This window comes from Schistocerca cancellata, chromosome 2, assembly GCF_023864275.1.
Source record: "Schistocerca cancellata isolate TAMUIC-IGC-003103 chromosome 2, iqSchCanc2.1, whole genome shotgun sequence".
Taxonomy (NCBI): domain Eukaryota; kingdom Metazoa; phylum Arthropoda; class Insecta; order Orthoptera; family Acrididae; genus Schistocerca; species Schistocerca cancellata.
Window position 1 is genome coordinate 356,118,810 of NC_064627.1, and position 23,176 is coordinate 356,141,985.

General features: G+C 43.6%; 1 protein-coding gene across 1 annotated transcript in view; it reads left to right on the top strand.

Moving 5' to 3' along the window:
• The window catches only part of LOC126154066 (uncharacterized), a 204,215-nt gene that overhangs the window by 96,056 nt on the left and 84,983 nt on the right, over window positions 1-23,176 (top strand). Inside the window, exon 4 of the mRNA XM_049916112.1 lies at window positions 13,559-13,799. Coding sequence (XP_049772069.1) covers window positions 13,559-13,799 — 241 coding nt within the window. The remainder of the gene's footprint in view (window positions 1-13,558; window positions 13,800-23,176) is intronic.

Here is a 23,176-nt window from a genome sequence, read left to right on the forward strand (position 1 = left end):
TGCAGAATTACTTTAAATTTCGAGAATGATCATAATACTGACAGGCTGGTCAGAAATTTAACTCCGATTTATTTTGACTTATGTTTCTCTCATTCATTCCATAGTCTTGAGTGCAAAAAGAAGTCACGAGATGTAGTTGAAACTGCTAAAAAAAAAACTTTTTTCCAAATCTTTAAGTACACGTTATTCGTAGAATCAAGAGTCCCAAACAATCTAGACACCTCTTGACATCGTTTGCTCAGACGTTCTGTTGCTGGTAATAAAAATTACGAATGAGCTACGCAAGTACTCCATAAACAGAAACTGATATTAACATGTGTTAAAGACCTATCTCTCAATCTTAAGCGAAGTAAATTTTCCCATAGGGTCACTTTGTATCCTAAGTTATGCAGTGTCTACGAAAATTTATGTTGCCTCTCTAATGACATAGAGAGACGTACTACCAATTTTACTTCTTTTCTAAAAAGGACATTATAGAGTGAGTTTTGAGGAAGGTGATCTGTACTTATGCCTACTACATGTGGCCTTATTAGCTGACAAATTGGACTCAGGCCGAATGGTCAAACACTAAGCCATCAATCTGCCGCTTAATCATTCTGCCACTGGATTTGTCCACTTGGTCGTTCTCATCGAATAAGACAAACATGTACTAAGTGACAACTGGAATAGTGTCGTAAATGCTTATCATTTTCTTGCAGGACATACACAATAAATTCGTGTGAGCAATTTCAATTTAATAAGCCGGTGATAATTTACTGTTACCGTTTGCAGTAACAAAACCACAAGAGAGGCTTTAAAATTCTGAGCTAATGCGAAGGGAGGAGCTATTCTTGCAGCGTGGGGGTCATCTAAGAAATATTGCAGTGTAGTGTTGATCCCCTACTTCCATGCTTCAGATACTGTTACAGTCAGTGACATAAGGTTCATAATCCAAAATGAGAAGGAATAATACTTACGGGTGTACAGGCCGACCGAAATGTTTTATCTAAGAACAACACGGCATACGATGCATGTGACAGGTATCAGTGGTAAGCTGAAGTTCTGTTCTCAGAGACCAGTGTTATAGAAATCACTGGTGCAAAGACAGTGTAGCGCTTCATCTCTGACTGTAATTTGTATCTGTGGCAAATCTTCTCAAGGACTTTGATATACTTGGTGTAAAAAAACTGTGGATACAAAATTTTGGGTTGTTTCAAAATTGGTTCAAATGGCTCTGAGCACTATGGGACTCAACTGCTGTGGTCATAAGTCCCCTAGAACTTAGAACTACTTAAACCTAACGAACCTAAGGACATCACACACATCCATGCCCGAGGCAGGATTCGAACCTGCGACCGTAGCAGCTGGGTGGTTCTGGATTGAAGCGCCTAGAACCGCTCGGCCACAAAGGCCTTGACGCCTTGAGTTGGCCCTGTATGTCTTGTGCGATTGCAGTCACTGTTCAAAAAATGGTTCAAATGGCTCTGAGCACTATGGGACTTAACAGCTGTTGTCATCAGTCCCCTAGAACTTAGAACTACTTAAACCTAACTAAACTAAGGACATCACACACATCCATGCCCGAGGCAGGATTCGAACCTGCGACCGTAGTACCCTAGAACCGCTCGGCCAGCGTGGCCGGCGCAGTCACTGTTCAACCAAATATCGCATCAGGGTGGGAGTGGAGCAGGGGTAGCTGGGAGTGAATTTCCAGTTGCAGAATTTGCCTTACAACCATGGAAAACCTCCAGAACACCTTAGTCAGAATCGGAGCTCGGAACATTTCTTAACTGAATCCTGAGGCAATATATCACTTGCAAAGATGGGAAGCTTGTTCACGTTTATACTAAGTATAGACGATGAGTTGAGCAACGTTTGAAGTGTATGTAAAAGCGGATTTACCCTGATTAATTCTTGTCATTTGATTTGTATTCAGAACATGAATTGTTTGGCTGTGAGAGCGATATTTGCGTATTAACAAATATCTAATGATAAATGATACTTCCTACGAAACACAGTTGGTTTGTATTCCAGCATCTTTGATGGAACTGCCAGTCAGTACAGATTTCGCCATATTGAATCCTTTACATAATTAATAAATTCAATCCCTTAATATTCTTCTCCGCACACACGCCGGATTAAGTATGAATCTATAAAAAAAATGTTGAAATAATAGTTACGCAATATCTGATAAGCTCAACACACGTCAGAAAGCAGAAGAGAAAAGTCAGTAGTTCAACGAAATAGCCGGCCGTGGTGGCCGAGCGGTTCTAGGCGCTTCAGTCCGGAACCTCGCGACTGCTACGGTCGCAGGTTCGAATCCTGCCGCGGGCATGGATGTGTGTGATGTCCTTAGGTTAGTTAGGTTTCAGTGGTTCTAAGTTCTAGGAGACTGATGATCTCCGATGTTAAGTCCCATTGTGCTCAGAGCTATTTGAACCATTTTTCAACGAAATAATCACACCTGCCGAATACAGTACAAATATTACAGAAAAGTGTCAAAACATACTTTCAGCAGCCACTACAGATATAATTCTAAGAAGGAATGAACAATTTCACCAGACAACTCGAACAGACAGCCTCAGTACCGTGTTTCGGTGTATACTGAAGTGAAGGTGCGACTTCAATATAAATTTCCTTGACTATGAAGCTTCTCTTGACGCTAAGAAAACTGACAATCAATACCTTTCCGAATCCTCTAGTATATAATGTTCGTCTTCTAACGCGCACACATTTTAATTCCAAGAATATCGACTTTTATCACACGCTAGCTGTACCAATTTCAGCTTGTGCAGTAAGGGGAAAACAAATGAAACGTTATCAGTCCCCTAACACTTACAATATAATTAGATATGGAATGTACTGTGAGGTGGTTCCAGTATTGATTGTAACATTTTTTTATATTCTACATTTTACCAATTGCACGAAAAAAAAACATTAAATAATCCGACGCAAAATAAGTGAATAACAGCTTGGCCATAGGAACGCAGTAACAGTGAACATACTCCCAAGCTTCTATAGTACAAAAGTGACAATGACATCTGTTCAGTAGGTAAATGAGTAACACTTAATACAAACAATCGCAGGCTTTTTCTATTAAACTAGAACTATTGACTCAATTTAGTTTGTATCTTTACGTAAAATTTGGGCGACTGCGCAAAGAAAATTCAAATTACGTCAAAATTCTGCAGCAGTCTGATGATCGTTTCTGGCGTGTAGTCACAAATAAATCTTGCGAGGTATGCCAGAGTGGGAAGAACATTACATAATATGTAACATTACAGCTGTTCTGTCGTCAGTAACTATGTATGGGTTTGTCCTGGTCATAACGGTATGGTACACATGTCGTTACGTATCTAACAGTACCAACACTGTGTAAGAACCACGTCATAACAACGCACAGAACACGCCTTGACAGCGACTAGCTTCGTCACTGACGCAGTAGTAGATCTGCGCCATATTGCAGTCTAGTCCACTGTGGTCAAGATATCGTGGCTGGTGACTGCACTGCTATTTTCACCGCGTAAAGCTTACGACTATGTTATAGTTGCTCAAATTGTAAGACTTACGCTCTAGGCCTTGACCGCGTGCCTACACAGTTGCTTGTGGCTGCATTTCTGCTGCGCAGTATTGATAGCACAATTCTTTTGACGAGAGGATTATTGCGCCATCATCTAGCCATTAGTTGCTTCACCACAGCCACTGATGCACGACAAGTTTTCTCAGTTTCCCCACTAAGAAGACGCCAGACGAACCCAATACTGTTTTCAGGAGGGAAAATTCCTAAGGCTCGTTATAAGGACTGGAAATAAAATAAGTGTTCGTACCAATAAAGATTTGCTTACAGTACTTCTGAACACAATTACTCAGGCAACTGAGGCACTTTCAGAGGTGCGCAAGTGTGTAACAACCTTGTCAGTGAGATTGCCGCTTGTGTGTTAGGTCATTACGTGACAAGAGATGAAACGCCTTCTTTCAGCCACCCGAGAACAAAGAGCAACTTAAACAGTGGATGCTGACACACTCCGAAACAAAAAAAATTCAAGCACGCACTCACTTCATTAATACTGGTGGCTATAATTATCTGAATGCACAGCGCTGTTCTGCATATCGGCTTCATAGACCCTAAATCAATTCATTGTGAAGCTATACTCTCCGCTATCCAAAGATCATTACGCAAGTTTCAAAACAACAGACGCGTATGTTATCTTGAGACGTTCACCGGTTATATGAAAAAGCCAGTCTACGTGCTGCTTCAGCACAATTACTTTTTGAAAGATTCAGCTATAAGCTTGGCACCATGTGGCGTTCGACTTTTTCTTTTTCCAGAAATAAAAAGAAAGGTCTCGAAAGCAGTGTTTCATAATTTCGTCCCAAATGGGGAATTTCAAACACTTCTAAGGGTATTGGCTTTAAATACTGACAACTCCCTGCTGCAGTTAGTGGAATGCTGATGCGGTGATACGATAAATTCTTGGATCGCTATGGTGATGATGTTGAAAAGTAATACGTACATCTCCCGTAATCCTGTAAACCAGCTCTTTTGGATATTGGAACTTGTTTTAATTTGGGACTCTAACAGGGTCTCAGAATATAACATATGCCCTGCCTGTGAGTATTGTGATTATACGTTACCTGGATATCGCAAGGTGCTGCAAAAACAAGAATAAAAATGTGTATGCTCATTTTTAAGAAAGAAATGACCTGATTTTTCAGTCAAGAGGTAAATCGTTTTAACGAAGGTACAGAGGAACTGTGGCTGAAAATTCAAGAGCGTGTCTGATGAAGCCCTTGAAAAATGTCTTCTTATTACTTATTACAAAAAGGTGTAAACATATTCCTTGAGTCACAAACAATATAAGAAATGGAAAATGTTAAGAAGATTAGGGCTTCACGTTTCGTCGACTGCGAGGTCATTAGAGGCGGAACACAAACTATTGATGAGGACGGATACGGGTAGCAAATTGTTGGCATTCTTTTCAAAGCAATCATTTCTGTTACCCTTAAGCGATTTAGGTAGTACATGAAAAACATAATCCGTATGGCCTGAAGGGTGTTGTTTCAAGCAATATACCAAGTTAAGTACCAGAACTTACTAAGCAAAAGGTACAAACTAAAGATAAAATTGGAAGATGTTTAGGAAACTTGCTGGCCTGTCAAAAGGGCAATGAGTTAAGCTTTCATTACCTTCAGCAGCAATACCCTATTACAGGATTCCTTCGAAATTTTGGCCATGTGTTAAGGTCTAGAGAAACGTACTAATATAAAGGAATCGAAATAAATAACGCGAAAACGAAATACGAAATGTTGATGTCTGTATTAATGTTCTAGAAATGTTGATGTCTGTATTAAGATTCCTTTAAATTAAAGTCAAGGAACATTGCCTCCATTCAATGGCCCTTCAACTGCAAAGAGAGTATCGCACTGGTTAGCACTGATTATACAGAAACACCACTTAAATCGCTATCCTAAGTGCTACGAACATAAGTAACCCGTTCAACACACTGTTCAGCAGCTTTTGGAAAGCTTTTACCCAGTAGTATACACATGCGTAATGAAGATAATATTTTCATATGTTGTGTCTCACCAGGCTTGAGAGTTGTTTGAAGATTCTTGATATGAAGAGTGCGGTACGTTATCCTCGATGAAGAGTCATCTAGAAGCAGAAATAATGTTCCATGCACCACATGAAAGTGAACGAGACCCATTGCTTTTTATTTTATACATGATGGATATAGATGATAGTGGTAGCTGCAAAGCAAACTTTTTTGGCATTAGATAATTTATCTAAGAGGAAGTTCTGTTTAATAAATAAATATTCACGTCGAATTAGATCATAACAATGTATCAGCATGACGCAAAAATAGGCAACCAGCTCCTGACGTACAAAAATTACAGCAAAAAAGTCATACGAACAGTTGGAAGTAACGATATAGATTCAGCACACATGCATGAGCTAGAATGGCCACATGAGTTCAATTGCTGACAGCAACATACTTTGATACAGGTGTCATTGTGTTTTTAATGGTTTAAGGGTTATAACAAAACTATTGCTCGAAATACTCAAATATTTCAAGTCCTCTGGTGTCTTTTTCAGAATCGAAGTGTCATCGGCAAATCCTTCATTTCCCAGATTTTTAATCCCTTTTACGAATTTCTCTTTCATTTCCGTTCCTGCTTGCTCTATGTAGAGAACGAATAACATAGGGATAGACTGCAACCCTGTCTCATTGATTTCTTGGCGCAACAGGTCGAGCGTTCTGAGATATTACAAAGCTCTATCATGAGTGGAATGTTGCTGAAACCATTCTGATACAAATCAGGGGCGGCGTGGTGGAGTAGGTACTGGCCGTTTGTGTACGAGCAAGTTGATGCACGTGACCCATCGTGGTTTCTTTATCGTTCGACATTGACACACGGTGTTTAACTATCAGGGGCCTCATTTCATGCTAAATAAAGCATAACTCAGCCAGATCGTGGACAAGTAAATAATATTTTGTGGTGTTGTTGTTGTTGTGGTCTTCAGTCCTGAGACTGGTTTGATGCAGCTCTCCATGCTACTCTATCCTGTGCAAGCTTCTTCATCTCCCAGTATCTACTGCAACCTACATCCGTCTGAATCTGCTTAGTGTATTCATCTCTTGGTCTCCCTCTACGATTTTTACCCTCCACACTGCCCTCCAATGCTAAATTTGTGATCCTTTGATGCCTCAAACCATGTCCTACCAACCGATCCCTTCTTCTAGTCAAGTTGTGCCACAAACTTCTCTTCTCCCCAATCCTATTCAATACCTCCTCATTAGTTACATGATCTACCCACCTTATCTTCAGCATTCTTCTGTAGCACCACATTTCGAAAGCTTCTATTCTCTTCTTGTCCAAACTAGTTATCGTCCATGTTTCACTTCCATACATGGCTACACTCCATACAAATACTTTCAGAAACGACTTCCTGACACTTAAATCTATTCTCGATGTTAACAAATTCCTCTTCTTGAGAAACGCTTTCCTTGCCATTGCCAGTCTACATTTTATATCCTCTCTACTTCGACCATCATCGGTTATTTTACTCTCTAAATAGCAAAACTCCTTTACTACTTTAAGTGTCTCATTTCCTAATCTAATTCCCTCAGCATCACCCGACTTAATTTGACTACATTCCATTATCCTCGTTTTGCTTTTGTTGATGTTCATCTTATATCCTCCTTTCAAGACACTGTCCATTCTGTTCAACTGCTCTTCCAAGTCCTTTGCTGTCTCTGACAGAATTACAATGTCATCAGCGAACCTCAAAGTTTTTACTTCTTCTCCATGAATTTTAATACCTACTCCGAATTTTTCTTTTGTTTCCTTTACTGCTTGCTCAATATACAGATTGAATAACATCGGGGAGAGGCTACAACCCTGTCTTACTCCTTTCCCAACCACTGCTTCCCTTTCATGCCCCTCGACTCTTATAACTGCCATCTGGTTTCTGTACAAACTGTAAATAGCCTTTCGCTCCCTGTATTTTACCCCTGCCACCTTCAGAATTTGAAAGAGAGTATTCCAGTTAACATTGTCAAAAGCTTTCTCTAAGTCTACAAATGCTAGAAACGTAGGTTTCCCTTTTCTTAATCTTTCTTCTAAGATAAGTCGTAAGGTCAGTATTGCCTCACGTGTTCCAACATGTCTACGGAATCCAAACTGATCTTCCCCGAGGCCGGCTTCTACCAGTTTTTCCATTCGTCTGTAAAGAATTCGCGTTAGTATTTTTCAGCTGTGACTTATTAAACTGTTGGTTCGGTAATTTTCACATCTGTCAACACTTGCTTTCTTTGGAATTGGAATTATTATATTCTTCTTGAAGTCTGAGGGTATTTCGCCTGTCTCATACATCTTGCGCACCAGATGGTAGAGTTTTGTCATGACTGGCTCTCCCGAGGCCATCAGTAGTTCAAATGGAATGTTGTCTACTCCCGGGGCCTTGTTTCGACTCAGGTCTTTCAGTGCTCTGTCAAACTCTTCACGCAGTATCTTATCTCCCATTTCGTCTTCATCTACATCCTCTTCCATTTCCATAATATTGTCCTCAAGTACATCGCCCTTGTATAAACCCTCTATATACTCCTTCCACCTTTCTGCCTTCCCTTCTTTGCTTAGAACTGGGTTGCCATCTGAGGTCTTGATATTCATACAAGTGGTTCTCTTATCTCCAAAGGTCTCTTTAATTTTCCTGTAGGCAGTATCTATCTTACCCCTAGTGAGACAAGCCTCTACATTCTTACATTTGTCCTCTAGCCATCCCTACTTAGCCATTTTGCACTTCCTGTCGATATAATTTTTGAGACGTTTGTATTCCTTTTTGCCTGCTTCATTTACTGCATTTTTATATTTTCTCCTTTCATCAATTAAATTCAATATTTCTTCTGTTACACAAGGATTTCTACTAGCCCTCGTCTTTTTACCTACTTGATCCTCTGCTGCCTTCACTACTTCATCCCTCAGAGCTACCCATATTCTTCTACTGTATTTCTTTCCCCCATTTCTGTCAATTGTTCCCTTATGCTCTTCCTGAAACTCTGTACAACCTCTGGTTCTTTCAGTTTATCCAGGTCCCATCTCCTTAAATTCCCACCTTTTTGCAGTTTCTTCAGTTTCAATCTGCAGTTAATAACCAATAGATTGTGGTCAGAATCCACATCTGCCCCAGGAAATGTCTTACAATTTAAAACCTGGTTCCTAAATCTCTGTCTTACCATTATATAATCTATCTGATATCTTTTAGTATCTCCAGGATTCTTCCAGGTATACAACCTTCTTTTATGATTCTTGAACCAAGTGTTGACTATGATTAAGTTATGTTCTGTGCAAAATTCGACAAGGCGGCTTCCTCTTTCATTCTTTCCCCCCAATCCATATTCACCTACTATGTTTCCTTCTATCCCTTTTCCTACTGACGAATTCCAGTCACCCATGACTATTAAATTTTCGTCTCCCTTCACTACCTGAATAATTTCTTTTATCTCGTCGTACATTTCATCTATTTCTTCATCATCTGCAGAGGTAGTTGGCATATAAACTTGTACTACTGTAGTAGGCATGGGCTTTGTGTCTATCTTGGCCACAATAATGCGTTCACTATGCTGTTTGTAGTAGCTAACCCGCACTCCTATTTTTTTATTCATTATTAAACCTACTCCTGCATTACCCCTATTTGATTTTGTATTTATAACCCTGTAATCACCTGACCAAAAGTCTTGTTCCTCCTGCCACCGAACTTCACTAATTTCCACTATATCTAACTTTAACCTATCCATTTCCCTTTTTAAATTTTCTAACCTACCTGCCCGATTAAGGGATCTGACATTCCACGCTCCGATCCGTAGAACGCCAGTTTTCTTTCTCCTGATAACGACGTCCTCCTGAGTAGTCCCCGCCCGGAGATCCGAATGGGGGACTATTTTACCTCCGGAATATTTTACCCAAGAGGACGCCATCATCATTTAATCATACATCATATTTTGTGAAACATCAGGAAAGTGCGAAAACTGAGGCGGTAGGAAGTACACGATAATAAAGGCATGAATCGTTCCAATAAACATAGATCCGCAAAACAGCCGTACTTCAGTACGAAATATTGTCCTGTTTAGTAAAAATGTATTTGAAATATAAACTTGTCGATAGAGTTCGCATCCAACTGGGCTCAAATTTCACACATGGCCAATCACTGAGAAATATTGTACAGGCGTGTTGGGCCACCGTTTCATTTCGCTGCTGACGTGAAATGCCATTTAATGTTTCGATATATTCATGGATTGGTCCAGCAAGGCCTGCACTTTGGCCATGAAGATTACTATACGTGCACGATTTTGAGTTTCCTGTCTGTGGTCAGGTCACGAGTGAAGTACATAGCGCTCTCGTACTGTTGAAGACCTTGAGCGGCGAAATTTTTTGAAGGACATCCTTACACCCTTTGACTGTAAAAATTATCTGTTCATAAAATTCACTGTTGAAATTTCGGTTTTTAGGCCATTTTCAAGTGGAATACTGCAATAATTTTGCTAAGATAGACCATTCGCGAAATTTGATCCCCGTTCATTATGGACACAATTGAAAAGTTTATATTTCAAAAATGTTTGTATTCAGTAGGACAGCATTGTACCGAATTCAGTAGCGTCTCTTCGTCAAACATTCGCAATTATGTCATTTATGGACCGATGTTCAAAGGAATGTTTTTGCTGCTCCCGGCTGGTCATAATTAAAATCACAGTGATCTGAGTGCTGCAGTGTGGACTGTATACGTCGCAGGATGATGAAACATCGTAGGTATGTTCATTAATTGGTGCCCTCGCGAAATATGCTGAACAAATAATAGTCCGCTTTCTGCCACCAGGTGAAAATATGGAGCTGTAAGCAGAGTGTGAAATGTTTTCTGTTTTGACGTCAGTATGCTGTTTGTCACTTCACAGTGCATGTTGATTTCTTTTGTGAAGTGACTGTTGGTGTAAACGGTTAAGAAGGTTGAAGTTTTCCAAGATCGTGTCTGTCAGGGAGGTATCTGGACTCTTCGTGATCTCAAAGATAGCATTCGACGATATATCACTCCGATTACACTGGATATGCTGTGTTATAAATGCAGCATGTTATGTAGTCAGGAGACCATACTCGACACATGTTGTAATTTGTAACCATATCCTAATAAACGTGCCAGATCGACTATTATCATGTGTTTGATCCTTACTCCTCTTTTCCTGCATCCACACCACACTCTGACACCTTACAGCACCATATTTTGACCTGGCGCCAGAAAGTGGCACTATTGTGGCTCCGTAAAGTTTCCCGACATAATAATTGATTGTATTCATGTCGGGTCTCCAGCTGGAACATATCGTCATCTGGACACAATATTTCGCTGGTCCAACTGGCCGCCATCTTTAGGTGATCAGGCCGTCGCACTATCTCGCCGGAACTGAAATCAAATACTTTTTTTTTTCTTTATTGTGATTTCATTCCCCTGCCCCATATGGACAGGGGAGGGCTGTCAGCGGCACAATCCGCTGCTCTTCAGCCGAGTGACACGACAACTAAAACAAGAATAAAATGATACATACATAAGGAGATAAAAAAGGGGAACATAAAACAGAGTAAGGGGAGAAAATGGAGGTAAAAATACATTGACATGTAGACGTTCATGGGGGACAGTTAAAAAAGTCACCAGGAAGTTAAAAAAGTCACCAGAAAGTTAAAAAAAACACAGTTGGCGATTCTTGAAACACAGAGAAGACACTGAATGCGCATGCGCAGATTAAAAGTTGGCCACAGTATTAAAAACACTCTGAAAGAACACACTTAAAACCCACTTGGAGCGCACACGACATAGAGTAAAACTACCAGGTGGGACCTGCCGAGGGAAAGATCAGAGGATGGAATAGGAGGGGAGAGAATGGGGCAGCTGGGGAAGCGGCGGGACGAAGAGAGGAGGGGCAACCGTGGGTTAACGAAGAGGCAGGAGACATGTGGGGTGGGAGAGGAAAAGGGCAGACAGGGCAGGAGGGAGCGCAGAGACACTGAAAGGAGGCACAAGAGATGGAGGGGGAGTAGGAGGGGAAAGCTGCTCAGAAGAAGGGAGGGGAGGAGAGGGAGCCCTGAGGAGGAGGCAGGAAGAGGGGGTTAGAATTGGTAGGAAGGGTAGATGTCAGGGCGAAGCTCATCATCCGGGAGGTGGAGATGGTGGAAGTTGTGTTGGGAAAGGAGATGGAGAATGTGGAGATGGAGAGAGGGAGGGACACAACGGTAAAGACACGGCAACTGGTTGGGGGTGGAGAGGAAGGGAGACACCAGGGGGTGAGGGGGATCAAGGCGGCAGACAACATATAGTGTGCGGATGTGTTCAAGGAAAAGGAGAAGGTGGGGGAAGGGGATGAGGTCGTAGAGGATGTGCGTGGGGGAGAAATCAAATACGCCGCTGCGGCTCCTTTATACACCGACCGTGGGTCCACCGCGCGTGCGCGGAACGTAACTGCTCTCTAGCGACAGGCACAACAGCGCACCGGTGGTGAAAGCTCGCGGAAACGATATGTCGATATCAAACACTATTGACAGTTTTCGATAACCGAAGCAGGGACCGTTGTTTCTTAATGTCAAACATAACAGCGTTCCAACTCTTACTTAAAGGATACCCCTTATCTCTGTTTATAATATTATCAGATAGCCTGCTTTCAATGGCTTCTTTCACTACACAGTCCCAATTTCGCTACACAGGGGCAACCACTTGTGTCTCATCGTGAAACACTTCGTGTCCTTCATTAAGGAAATGTTCCGCCACTACAGATTTTTCTGGCTGAAATAAACACGTGTGGCGATGATGCTCCACGCATTGTCCTGGGCTGTACGAATCGTTTGTCCAATATAGGCTTTCCCGCACTGGCGGGGTGCGACAGCCTAATCACCTGAAGATGGTGGCCAAGTGGACCGCCGAAATATTGTGTCCAGATGACGATATGTTCCGGCTGGAGACTCGATATGAATACGAACGGCACTACTCCGCTAGCGCATCGATTAATGAACATACCTACTGTGTTTCAGCGTCCTGCAATGTATTCGTCCCGTGCTGCAGCGCTCGGAACACTGTCAGTTTAATCACGAGATCTATTCGGAAAGTTAGGTCTGACTGGTCTCAAAATGGAAACCACTGTCAAAATCAAATATGCTTTATTTGCAATAGTTAGCTACACCTCACAGCTACTTCTCTACATAGTCACCGCTCCGCCTTACACATTTGTCCTAACATTGTACGAACTTTTTTATACCCTCGTAATAGGAGGGAGTCGCCTGTGCTTTCCACGGGCCGGCCAGAGTGGCCGTGCGGTTCTAGGCGCTACAGTCTGGAGCCGAGTGACCGCTACGGTTGCAGGTTCGAATCCTGCCTCGGGTATGGATGTGTGATGTCCTTAGGTTAGTTGGGTTTAATTAGTTCCAAGTTCTAGGCGACTGATGACCTCAGAAGTTAAGTCGGATAGTGCTCAGAGCCATTTGAACATTTTTTTTCTTTCTTTTCACGAATTCTCTACGCTGGTCTGTAGCTCTTGTGTGTGCCAAAACGTTGCTTCATAATCAGCGGTTCATTTGAGCAGAGATGGATCTCAGAGAGTTACGGACTGTGCTCTGCATGGTCAGACACTTCCCATCGTAAACACGGCTGAGAACTGCCATGAAGAAAGAAAAGAATGTCAGTTACATTATACTCGGTGCAATGATATTAGGTAAAATCTGTCATCAGACGCTCATACGTGGCAAAAGATAGGTCTAGGTATCTTTACGTGCCCACTGTGCGCCCAGAACTGAAAAGAGCGACGTGACGCGATCGATGGGGATACTAGACACACTGCCCAACACAACAGTGCAAAGCTTTATTGGATTTCGTTGTGGTTTCCATTACGCGCCCGATCGGACCTTACTTTGCGAATAGCCCTCGTAAAACCTCCCGGTACTACCGTGAGAGTTTGCACTATCTGCAGTCGTGCTGTTTTTATGCTGCTTGTCTGAGCGACAGCCTTACGCGCCTTTGTTGGACGTGTGTGTCTGTGTGCGTGCGCAGCTGCGGGGCGCGCGTGATCTGCGTGGAGGTGGAGGGCGTGTTCCGGCTGTCGCGCTTCTCTGCGGCGGTGCGCCGCTTCTACACGCTGCCGGCTCCCGCCGCCTCCGAGGACGGCGTGCAGCGCTACGTGCGCGCCCTCTGCGACATCGTGCAGAAGGAGCGCTGCTCGCTCTACGTGCCCGTCTGCTCCTCCACCACCGCCTACTACGACGCCTTCGCCAAGCCGCACCTCGAAATGCTTGTAAGTACGCACAACACCTGCCTACTCTACACACATAGGCCTCAAGCCAACATACGATGCGTGGCAGAGGGTACCTTTGTAAGTAGGCTGTTTAGGTTTTTATGTTGGTAACGCCACGTAGCGCTCTGTATGAAAATCACTGACTGTGCTGTGTGCAGTCTGTGGCTGGATGGACTCACTGTTGCAATATTCGCATGTGTAGTGCTGGGCAGTTGGATGTGAACAGCGCGTAGTGTTGGGCAGTTGGAGGTGAGCCGCCAGCAGTGATGGAAGTGGGGACAGAGATGCCAGAGTTTTGAGAGCGGACGATATGGACGTGTGTCCGTCAGAAAGACGAGATTTGTAAGACTAGATGTCACTTTTGAACCCTATTAAGGTAAATACATTGTTTCTTCTCTATCAAAATCTTTCATTTGCTAACTATTCCTATCAGTAGTTAGTGCCTTCAGCAGTTAGAATCTTTTACGTAGCTGGCAGTATTGGCGCTCACTGTATTGCAGTAGTTCGAATAACGAAGATTTATGTGAGGTAAGTGATTCATGAAAGGTATAGGTTATTGTTAGTCAGGGCCATTCTTTTGTAGGGATTATTGAAAGTCAGATTGCGTTGCGCTAAAAATATTGTGTCAGTTTAGTGATGATCAGAATAAAAAAAGAGAGAAATGTCTGAGTACGTTCAGTTTTGCTCAGCTGTTTGAAAACCAAATAATGTAAGAGGTTTCCCAGCACTGTCATTTTTAAATTTTTCTAAGGGGCGTTACACTTTCTACCGATACTAGTCATTGTCCATTGTGTTTTACTGGCAAATGGAGCGAAAGAAAATCGACTATCTACAATGAAGAGGCAAAGAACTGATACACCTGCCTAATATCGTTTAAGGCTGCCGCGAGCACGCAAAAGTGCCGCAAGACGACGTGGCATGGACTCGACTAATGTCTGCAGTAGTGCTGGAGGGAACTTGCCACCATGAATCTTGCAGGGCTGTCTATAAATCTGTAAGAGTACGAGGTGGCGGAAATTTCTTCTGAACAGCACGTTGCAACGCATCCCAGATATGCTCAATAATGTTCATGTCTGGGGACTTTGGTGGACAGCGGAAGTGTTTAAAGTCAGAAGAGTGTTCCTGGAGCCACTCTGTAGCAATTCTGGACGTTTGGGGTGTCGCATTGTCGGAATGCACAATGGATATGAAGGGATGCAGGTGATTAGACAGGATGGTCACGTACGTGTCACCTGTCAGTCGCATCTACATGGATTAGGGGTCCCATATCACTCCAACATATCACGCCCTGCAGCATTACAGAGCCTCCACCAGCTTAAACAGTCCCCTGCCATGTCCATGGATCCATGAGGTCTCCATACCCGTACACATCCATCCACTCGATACAATTTGAAACGAGACTCGTCCGACGAGACAACATGTTTCCAGTCATCAACAGTCCAATGTCGGTGTTGATAGGCCCAGGCGAGGCGTAAAGCTTTGTGTCGTGCAGTCACCAACGGTACACTAGTGGGCCTTTGCCTCCGAAAGTCCATATCGATGATGTTTCGTTGAATGGTTCGCACGCTGACACTTGTTGATGGGTCAGCATTGAAATCTGCAGCATTTTGCAGCAGGGTTGCACTTCTGTCACGTTGAACAATTTTCTTCAGTCGTCGTTGGTCCTGTTCTTGCAGGATCTTTTTCCGGCAGCAGCGATATCTAAGATTTGATGTTTTACCGGATTCCTGATATTCACGGTATACTCGTGAAATGGTCGTACGGGAAAATCCCCACGTCATCGCTACCTCGGAGATGCCATGTCCCATCGCTCGTGCGCCTACAATAACACCACGTTCAAACTCACTTAAATCTCGATAACCTGCCATTATAGCAGCAGTAACCGATCTAGCAACTACCGCAGACACTTGTTGTCTTTCGGCGCCTCAGTGTAAAAACCGCCTTACGAACCCTAATTTCTCTTATCTTGTCTCCGCGATCCTCACGCTAAATGTACATTGATGACAGTAGAATCGTACTGCATCTACCCGCAAATACTGGTTCTCTAAATTTACTCAGTGGTGTTTCACGAAAAGAACTTCGTCTTCCATCGAGGCATTCCCATTTGCTGTCACGAAGCATCTTCGTAGTACACGCGTTTTGATCGAACCTACTGGTAACAAATCTTACGGCGCGCCTCTGAATTACTTCGATGTCTTCGTTTAATCCTACCTGGTGGGGATCTCAAACACTCGAGCTGTAATCAAGACTGGGTCGCACAGTTCATCTGTATGCGCTCTCCTTTATGCATAAGCTACACATTCTTAGAATTTTCTGAATAAACTCAAGTCTACCATTCGCCTTTCTTACAACCGCCTTTAGACTGTGCAACGCTACACCTAGATATTTAATCAACTTGACTGTGCCCGATAGGTCACCAATAATAGGCTACTGTACTTGAAAGTTACAACATTGTTTCTGCCTCCCATCCCATTAGCTTGCACTTTTCTACATTTAGAGCAAGGTACCATTCACCATCCGAAATAGTAATTCCATTTATAAGTCATCACGTATCATCCTTCAGTCACTCAACGACGATACTTTTCCGTACTCTATGTTGTCATCACTAAAATACCGAGCGAGGTAGCGTAGTGGTTAACACACTGGACTCGCATGCGGGAGGACGACGGTTCAAACGCGTGTCCGGCCTTCCTGATTTATGTTTTCCGTGATTTATCTAAATCGCTTCAGGCAAATGCTGGGATGGTTCCTTTGAAAGGGTACGGCCGGCTTCCTTCACCATACCTTCCCTAATCCGATGGGACCGATGATCTCGCTGTTTGGTCCCTTCCCTCCAAATCAACCAACCAACCAGCCGTCACTAAAGTGTTGCAGACTGCTGTTCATCCTATCCATCAGCTTGTCTCTGGTGATCACTCGCCGTGCAGGAACACGTACTGGGTTCTGTCAAGAGCAGGCGTTCAATAAGTGATACACAATATTATCCTACACTCATTTGGCCACAAAACCCTGTTTTTCAACATCGTCTCCGTTCTACGCTACGACCTTTCACCACATCACTGGTAGGGCCTGTATGCCCGCATGGTACGACTGTACTGGTCGACGTCGGAGCGAACATCATGCTGCAGCATCCATATAATGTCTCATGTGGAATGCATCCTTCATCGCTCTTTATGGTCATACTCTACTCGACGAGGAACCCAGCGGGCACACAACGCCGGCCGGTGTGGCCGAGCGGTTCTAGGCGCTTCAGTCTGGAACCGCGCGACCGCTATGGTCGCAGGTTCGAATCCTGCCTCGGGCATGAATGTGTGTGATGTCCTTAGGTTAGTTAGATTTAAGTAGTTCTAAGTCTAGGGGACTGATGACCTCGGATGTTAAGTCCCATAGTGCTCAGAGCCATTTGAACCATTTTTTTGGGCACTCAACTTTGAGCACCCCAGCCGGTGGACGAGTATGTCAGCACTACCAGATGTGCGACGAAGTGTTTTATTGTGATCCGTCGGACACCTCCAATGAGTGTGTCCGCAAGTTCCAAAATTGCAGGAGTCACGGCTGTGTGCGACCGGTCGGCCCGCGGGGGATCGGACAGGTTGGGGCGACCTTGCTGCGATGGTGAGGGACGCCTCGCCCAGCTGCTCACCATATTCACCGCCAGGTCTCCGTAGGCATTCTGCAAGCGCCTACGAATATCTGCGTTGATCTCGTTTCTCGCCAAAGGAAACTAAATGACAGTTCTGAGCTTGGAGTTCGCAGCTCGGCGTCTAGTGGCTAGCGTTGCTGCCTCTGGATCACGGAGTCCTGGGTTCTATTCCCGGCCAGGTTGGGGATTTTTCTCTGCCCGGGGACTGGGTGTTTGTGTTGTCTGTTGGTTGTGTTTCAACTCTACGTCGCCCTACCAGTACCTGCGCCTAACGGCAAGTCACGGCACTAACAGCGCAAATGCTGCAGCACACGATCTGAACACCATTCCTATAAAGATCCGTACGCATGCGGCAAATAGTTTTCCGTTTACATGGTCTCAAGCAGCGACAGATTAATTATAAACCACCCAGTACATGGGCGGTACTTCTCATACAAACATTCGAAGCAAACGAGTGAGTGTCATTTTGTAGTACTACTCCTCACTGTGTGATAACGTTTTTTAGCCATCTTACCCACATTCGTTTTTTTTGGATATCTGTAAGGTCGCTGACAACCTCGTCGTTGAGCTTCCGTAAAGATCAAACACACACACACACACACACACACACACACACACACACACACGCAGTCGAAGTAAATATACACGTGGCGCGAAGAACATCTAAAGAATGCAATCCTCGCGCAATAACATCGTTCCTTCCGAATATTTAACGGACAAACAGACTTTGTTTACATTTAAAAAAGTTTCTTGTTTTCGGAAATTAATTTTAATGCATACCACGCATGAGATCACACGGCCTGAAAAATCTCTGCTGAAAGTTGCTCATGAATTATGTTGTGGACCGTAGTTGCATATGCATGGTTATGTAATTCGTGCTGCGCTTCCAGAAGCATATAGAAATTTTGCAACCTCCAAATAGAGGGCTATACCGCGCTTCTGTGTAAACAAGCATCTCGTGGTCTCTCTTAACGAATTCACAGCACTATTACTCGGAACTGTTTTCATACAGTGAGCCTTAAAACTTCAGTTCTTTGACAAATTTATTTGCCTATCTTGTTATTATTTGTTACCAATTACCATATTACCTCTCATATACCTAAAAACAACAAAATGGAAAGAAATACGAACAAAAAAAGTGCAGACTGCAACTGGGAATGGAACACAGTTTTTTTCTTCAGCAACAAAGTATCTTAAACATTAAATAAATTTGATTCGCAAATGCTTGCATGTCTGAAGGAACATTGTATAATGTGAACTGTCAACATAAAAATTGTACAGTAACATAAGAAACAAATGCCTTCGTCGTTACACCAGCGGCGCTGTTATTGAATATCGTCTACCACTTCGGTACATACAGTAAGCGGCAGTCGTAAGTGTTTCTTTCTACGATTTTTAGGAAAACACGCCTTTACTGACCCGGTATGGGATGATGATAAATACTCAATTATCTGTCGATTCCGTCAATAGTGAGTCGATCATGCGTCATGAACTTCAGAGGAGGTTATCTCAGCAACGGGAGCGTGTTGAGCCAAAATACTTTAGAGCCTTTCATTTTAGGTTGTACCTGTCAAATATGAGCCGAACTGGTTGGCCTTGGTTCTCCTTGTTAGCCTATAAAACTTCATGTTTTCTTGAACAGGGATTTCTCTGCGTCAAGCACACAGACGCCGAACCTGTGATGGTCGATATCCGATGTAGAACTACGCATTCTTAAGTTTCACGTCCTCAGCAATTAGCACTGGTGCCAACCTTACCTCTCGTAGGAGATGAGTATTCTTGTGAAGTTCCTGTGCACATCCTATGGACTTCTTGTAATTTATCGTTGCCTAAGGATAGAGAACACACTTCTATTAAACTTCATTAGTGGTTCCTTCAGATGTCGTTTTTCTGGAAGTTTCTTTGATAGCCGAGTCAAGTGCAGGTATCTCCTAGCATAGGACACTTATCCACCTCAATTTTCAACCTTCAGTTTAGAGAAGTCAGATGTTCTCCGCTTGCAACGCGAAGTGTGACGCACAGATCATCCGGATACAAAACTTCTCTGACAATTTTCATTCTTTCTTATCTCGTAGCGTATATGCTTTGATCAATTTAAGGAATTCCATCTCAACCACCTCCACTTATTAACGCCATTCTGATAATCACCAGAACAAATTAACCTCAAGGGCGACAATCACATCATCCTTCATCAAAATTTAGCCCCGCTTACCGTACAAATTACATGCTCGGTATGCGAACTAATGAGCCCGTCGCGCCATCTGTGAACGGGGAACTGAATTGTATTGGCTGCATGCAATTTTGAACGACACTTTTTCTGAACATGGAGTCCAGTGTCTTAACGTTTGCGCCAGTTCACTCATTTCTTCATTCATATGTTTGTTCAGCCAACCTGATTTCCTACCTCCAGCCCCCACCTCCCCCCTTCCCTGGAGATTATTAGAATGTTAAATGTCTGACAGAACGTCAAGAAAGTTTCATAGACAACCTGTGGTGGCTCGCCGCCTAAGCCCACTGAAACTAAACTGCTACTTGGTATTTAATTATGTCGGCGCAAACGAGGCCTAAATCGCCCACCTTCCTCCCTATGGCGCAATAAAAATGAATTGTGGTTTTAGGAGTGCTATGTATTTATTTCTTTCTATCACACAGTATTCCAAATGAGTTCCATTTATCTGTTTTCAAGTGCACATAATTCCGCTTGAGGTCGAAAAAATGAAATATGTACCACCACGAAAGACTCTCCCAAAATACATTTCTGAGAACACTGCTCAACGTACGCTGTTCTCAAAGTGCTGTTTTCTTCTTATTTCTGGAAGGAGCTGTTGCGTTGTAGCTTGGAGTAGCACGTACAGGCGATGAAAGACTTCCCGGGGGTCCGAAGAAAAGTCCTCCCCGGTTAGTCTAACAAATAGGTTCCAGGTTCCGTCCGTGGCTCACACTGTCCCTCAGCCAGATGCAGTTGCTTGTCCCGTTTCAGAGAAAACCTCTCGCCTTCAAGATCCCGGCAGTCACAGCCTGTGGGATTATTGGTAAGCCGGCCGGAGTGGCCGAGCGGTTCTAGGCGCTTCAGTCCGGAACCGCGCGACCTCTACGGTCGCAGGTTCGAATCCTGCCTCGGGCATTGATGTTTGTGATGTCCTTAGGTTAGTTAGGTTTAAGTAGTTCTAAGTTCTAGGGGACTGATGACCTCAGAAGTTAAGTTCCATAGTGCTCAGAGCCATTTGATTATTAGTACCTGGGAGCTCCAATGTTAGGCGCGTTATGGGGCGCCTTAGGGATTTGGCTACCAAGAAGGAGGGGAAAGCCAGTGTGCACTCCGTGTGAATACCGGTTGGAATCATTCCAGACGTGTAACGGGTGCTTCCAGATGCCATGAAGAGCACAGGGAACAGCCAAATGCACGTGATGGCTCACGTCGGTACCAGTGAGGTTTGTCGCTTTGGATCAGAAGAGATTCTCTCTGGTTTCGACCAGCTATCAGAAATTGTAAAGGCTGCCCATCTTGGTTGCGAGACGAAAGCAGAGCTCACCATTTGCTGCATAGTCGATTGGACCGATTGCGGATCTCTGGTACAGAGCCGAGTGGAGGGTCGGATTCAGAGGCTCAAAAGGTTCTGCGACTGTGTAAGCTACAGATTCCTCGACTTGCGCTATAGGGTGGTGGGGGGTAGGATCCGCTAAATGGATCAGGAATCGATTACACGCAGGAGGCGGCTACACGGGTAGCAGGGCTCTGTGGTGTGGACAGGGCGATTTTTTAGTTTAGAGCCTCGAGGAAACATAGAAAGGGCTTCAGTCTCAAAGCGTGCAGGTTGAACACAGGAAGAACGTAGATCTAGGGACCATCGGTACAACAACTGTAAACTGTCGTAGCTGTATCGGAGCTCCATGCGCTAACAGAAAGCACTAATGCTCAAATCGTTTGGACCCTGAAAGCTAGCAAAAGGCGGAGTGAAGTTCAGCCGAAATTTCTGTGAAGGAAATAACGGTTTTGAGGAATAATAGGCTGAACACTATTGGCAATGCTATGTCTATTGTAGTCAGAAATAGTTTATCTTGTCGCGAAATTGAAGTAGTGTAGGTAGGTAGAAATTGAACTACTGTAGGTAGAGGTCATTCTTGGCAACTGGAATAAAATAATAATTTGATCCTTTTGCCGACTTCCCGATCAGATGATACAATTGCTGAAACATTCAAAGAAAACTTAAATTTCAAATACGTGTCCGACTCATACAATTATAGCTGGTGTTGACTTCAATTTACCCTCGTTATTTTGGCGAAAATACGTGTTTAAATCCGGAGGTAGGCATAAACCATTGTGAAAACACACTAGACCTCTTAGCAGCCGGCCGGTGTGGCCGAGCGGTTCTAGGCGCTTCAGTCTGGAAACGCGCGACCGCTACGGTCGCAGGTTCGAATCCTGCCTCGGGCATGGATGTGTGTGCTGTCCTTAGGTTAGTTGGTTTAAGTAGTTCTAAGTTCTAGGGGACTGATGACCTCAGATGTTAAGTCCCATAGTGCTCAGAGCCATTTGAAGCTCTTAGCAACAAATAATCCTGAGACAATAAGGAGCATCAAAACGGATATAGGGATTAGTGAACACGGGGCTGTCGTAGTGTGACTGAATATAGTGCTCTCGAATCCTCCAAAAATAAACGAAAATAAATCTAATCAAAAAAGCAGGTAAAAATTCGCTAGACGCCTTCCTAAGAGACCACTTCGTCCAAATTAAGACCAGATGTGACTGAATTCAGACAAATCGTATCGACAGAAATTGAACGATTTATACCGAATAAATTAACAAACTATGGAGCTGATACCCCATGATACACAAAAAATGTCAGAATACTGCTGCAGAAACAACGAAAAAAGCAAGCCAAATTTAAACGAACGAAAAATCCCCAAGATTGACTATCTTTTGCAGAAGCTCGAAATTTAGGGCAGACTGCAATGCGAGATGCTTGTAATAGTTTCCACAACGAAACTTTGTCTCGAAACCTGGCAGAAAATTCAAAGAGATTCTAATCGTATGTAAAGTAGCTAACGAAAAGACAATCCGTGGCTCTTGGTCTTGCGGTGGCGTTCTCGCTTCCCGCGCACGGTGTCCGAAGTTCGATTCCCGGCGGGGTCAGGGATTTTCTCTGCCTCGAGATGACTGGGTGTTGTGTGTCTTTCATCCTCATTTCATCCTCATTCACTCGCAAGTCGCCGTAGTGCCGTTAAAGAACTTGTGGAGCGGCGGCCTAATCGCCCCGCGATGGGTCTCCCGGCCACCAATGCCATACGATCATTATTATTTAACGGAAAGACACAATCGTTGCCGACAGCAGTGGACATACTGTCAACGACAGTGCTGCGAAAGCAGAGATTCTGATCACTGCCTTCCGAAATATCTTCACCAAAGAAGATGAAGTAAATATTCCAGAATTCAAATCAAGAACAGCTACCAACATAGTAACTTAGAAGTAGATATCCTCGGAGTAGTGAAGCAACTTAAATCAATAAAAGTAATTCTTTCGGTCCAGACTGTATACCAATAAGGTTTCTTTCAGAGTATGCTGATGCAATAGCTCCATACTTAACCGCTCGCTCGACGAAAGATCCGTACCCACAGAGTGGAAAGTTGCACAGGTCACATAAGTATTCAAGAAAGACAATAGGTGTAATCCACTAAATCCATATCATTAACGTCGATGTGCAGCAGGTTTTTTAAACATATATTGTGTTCGAC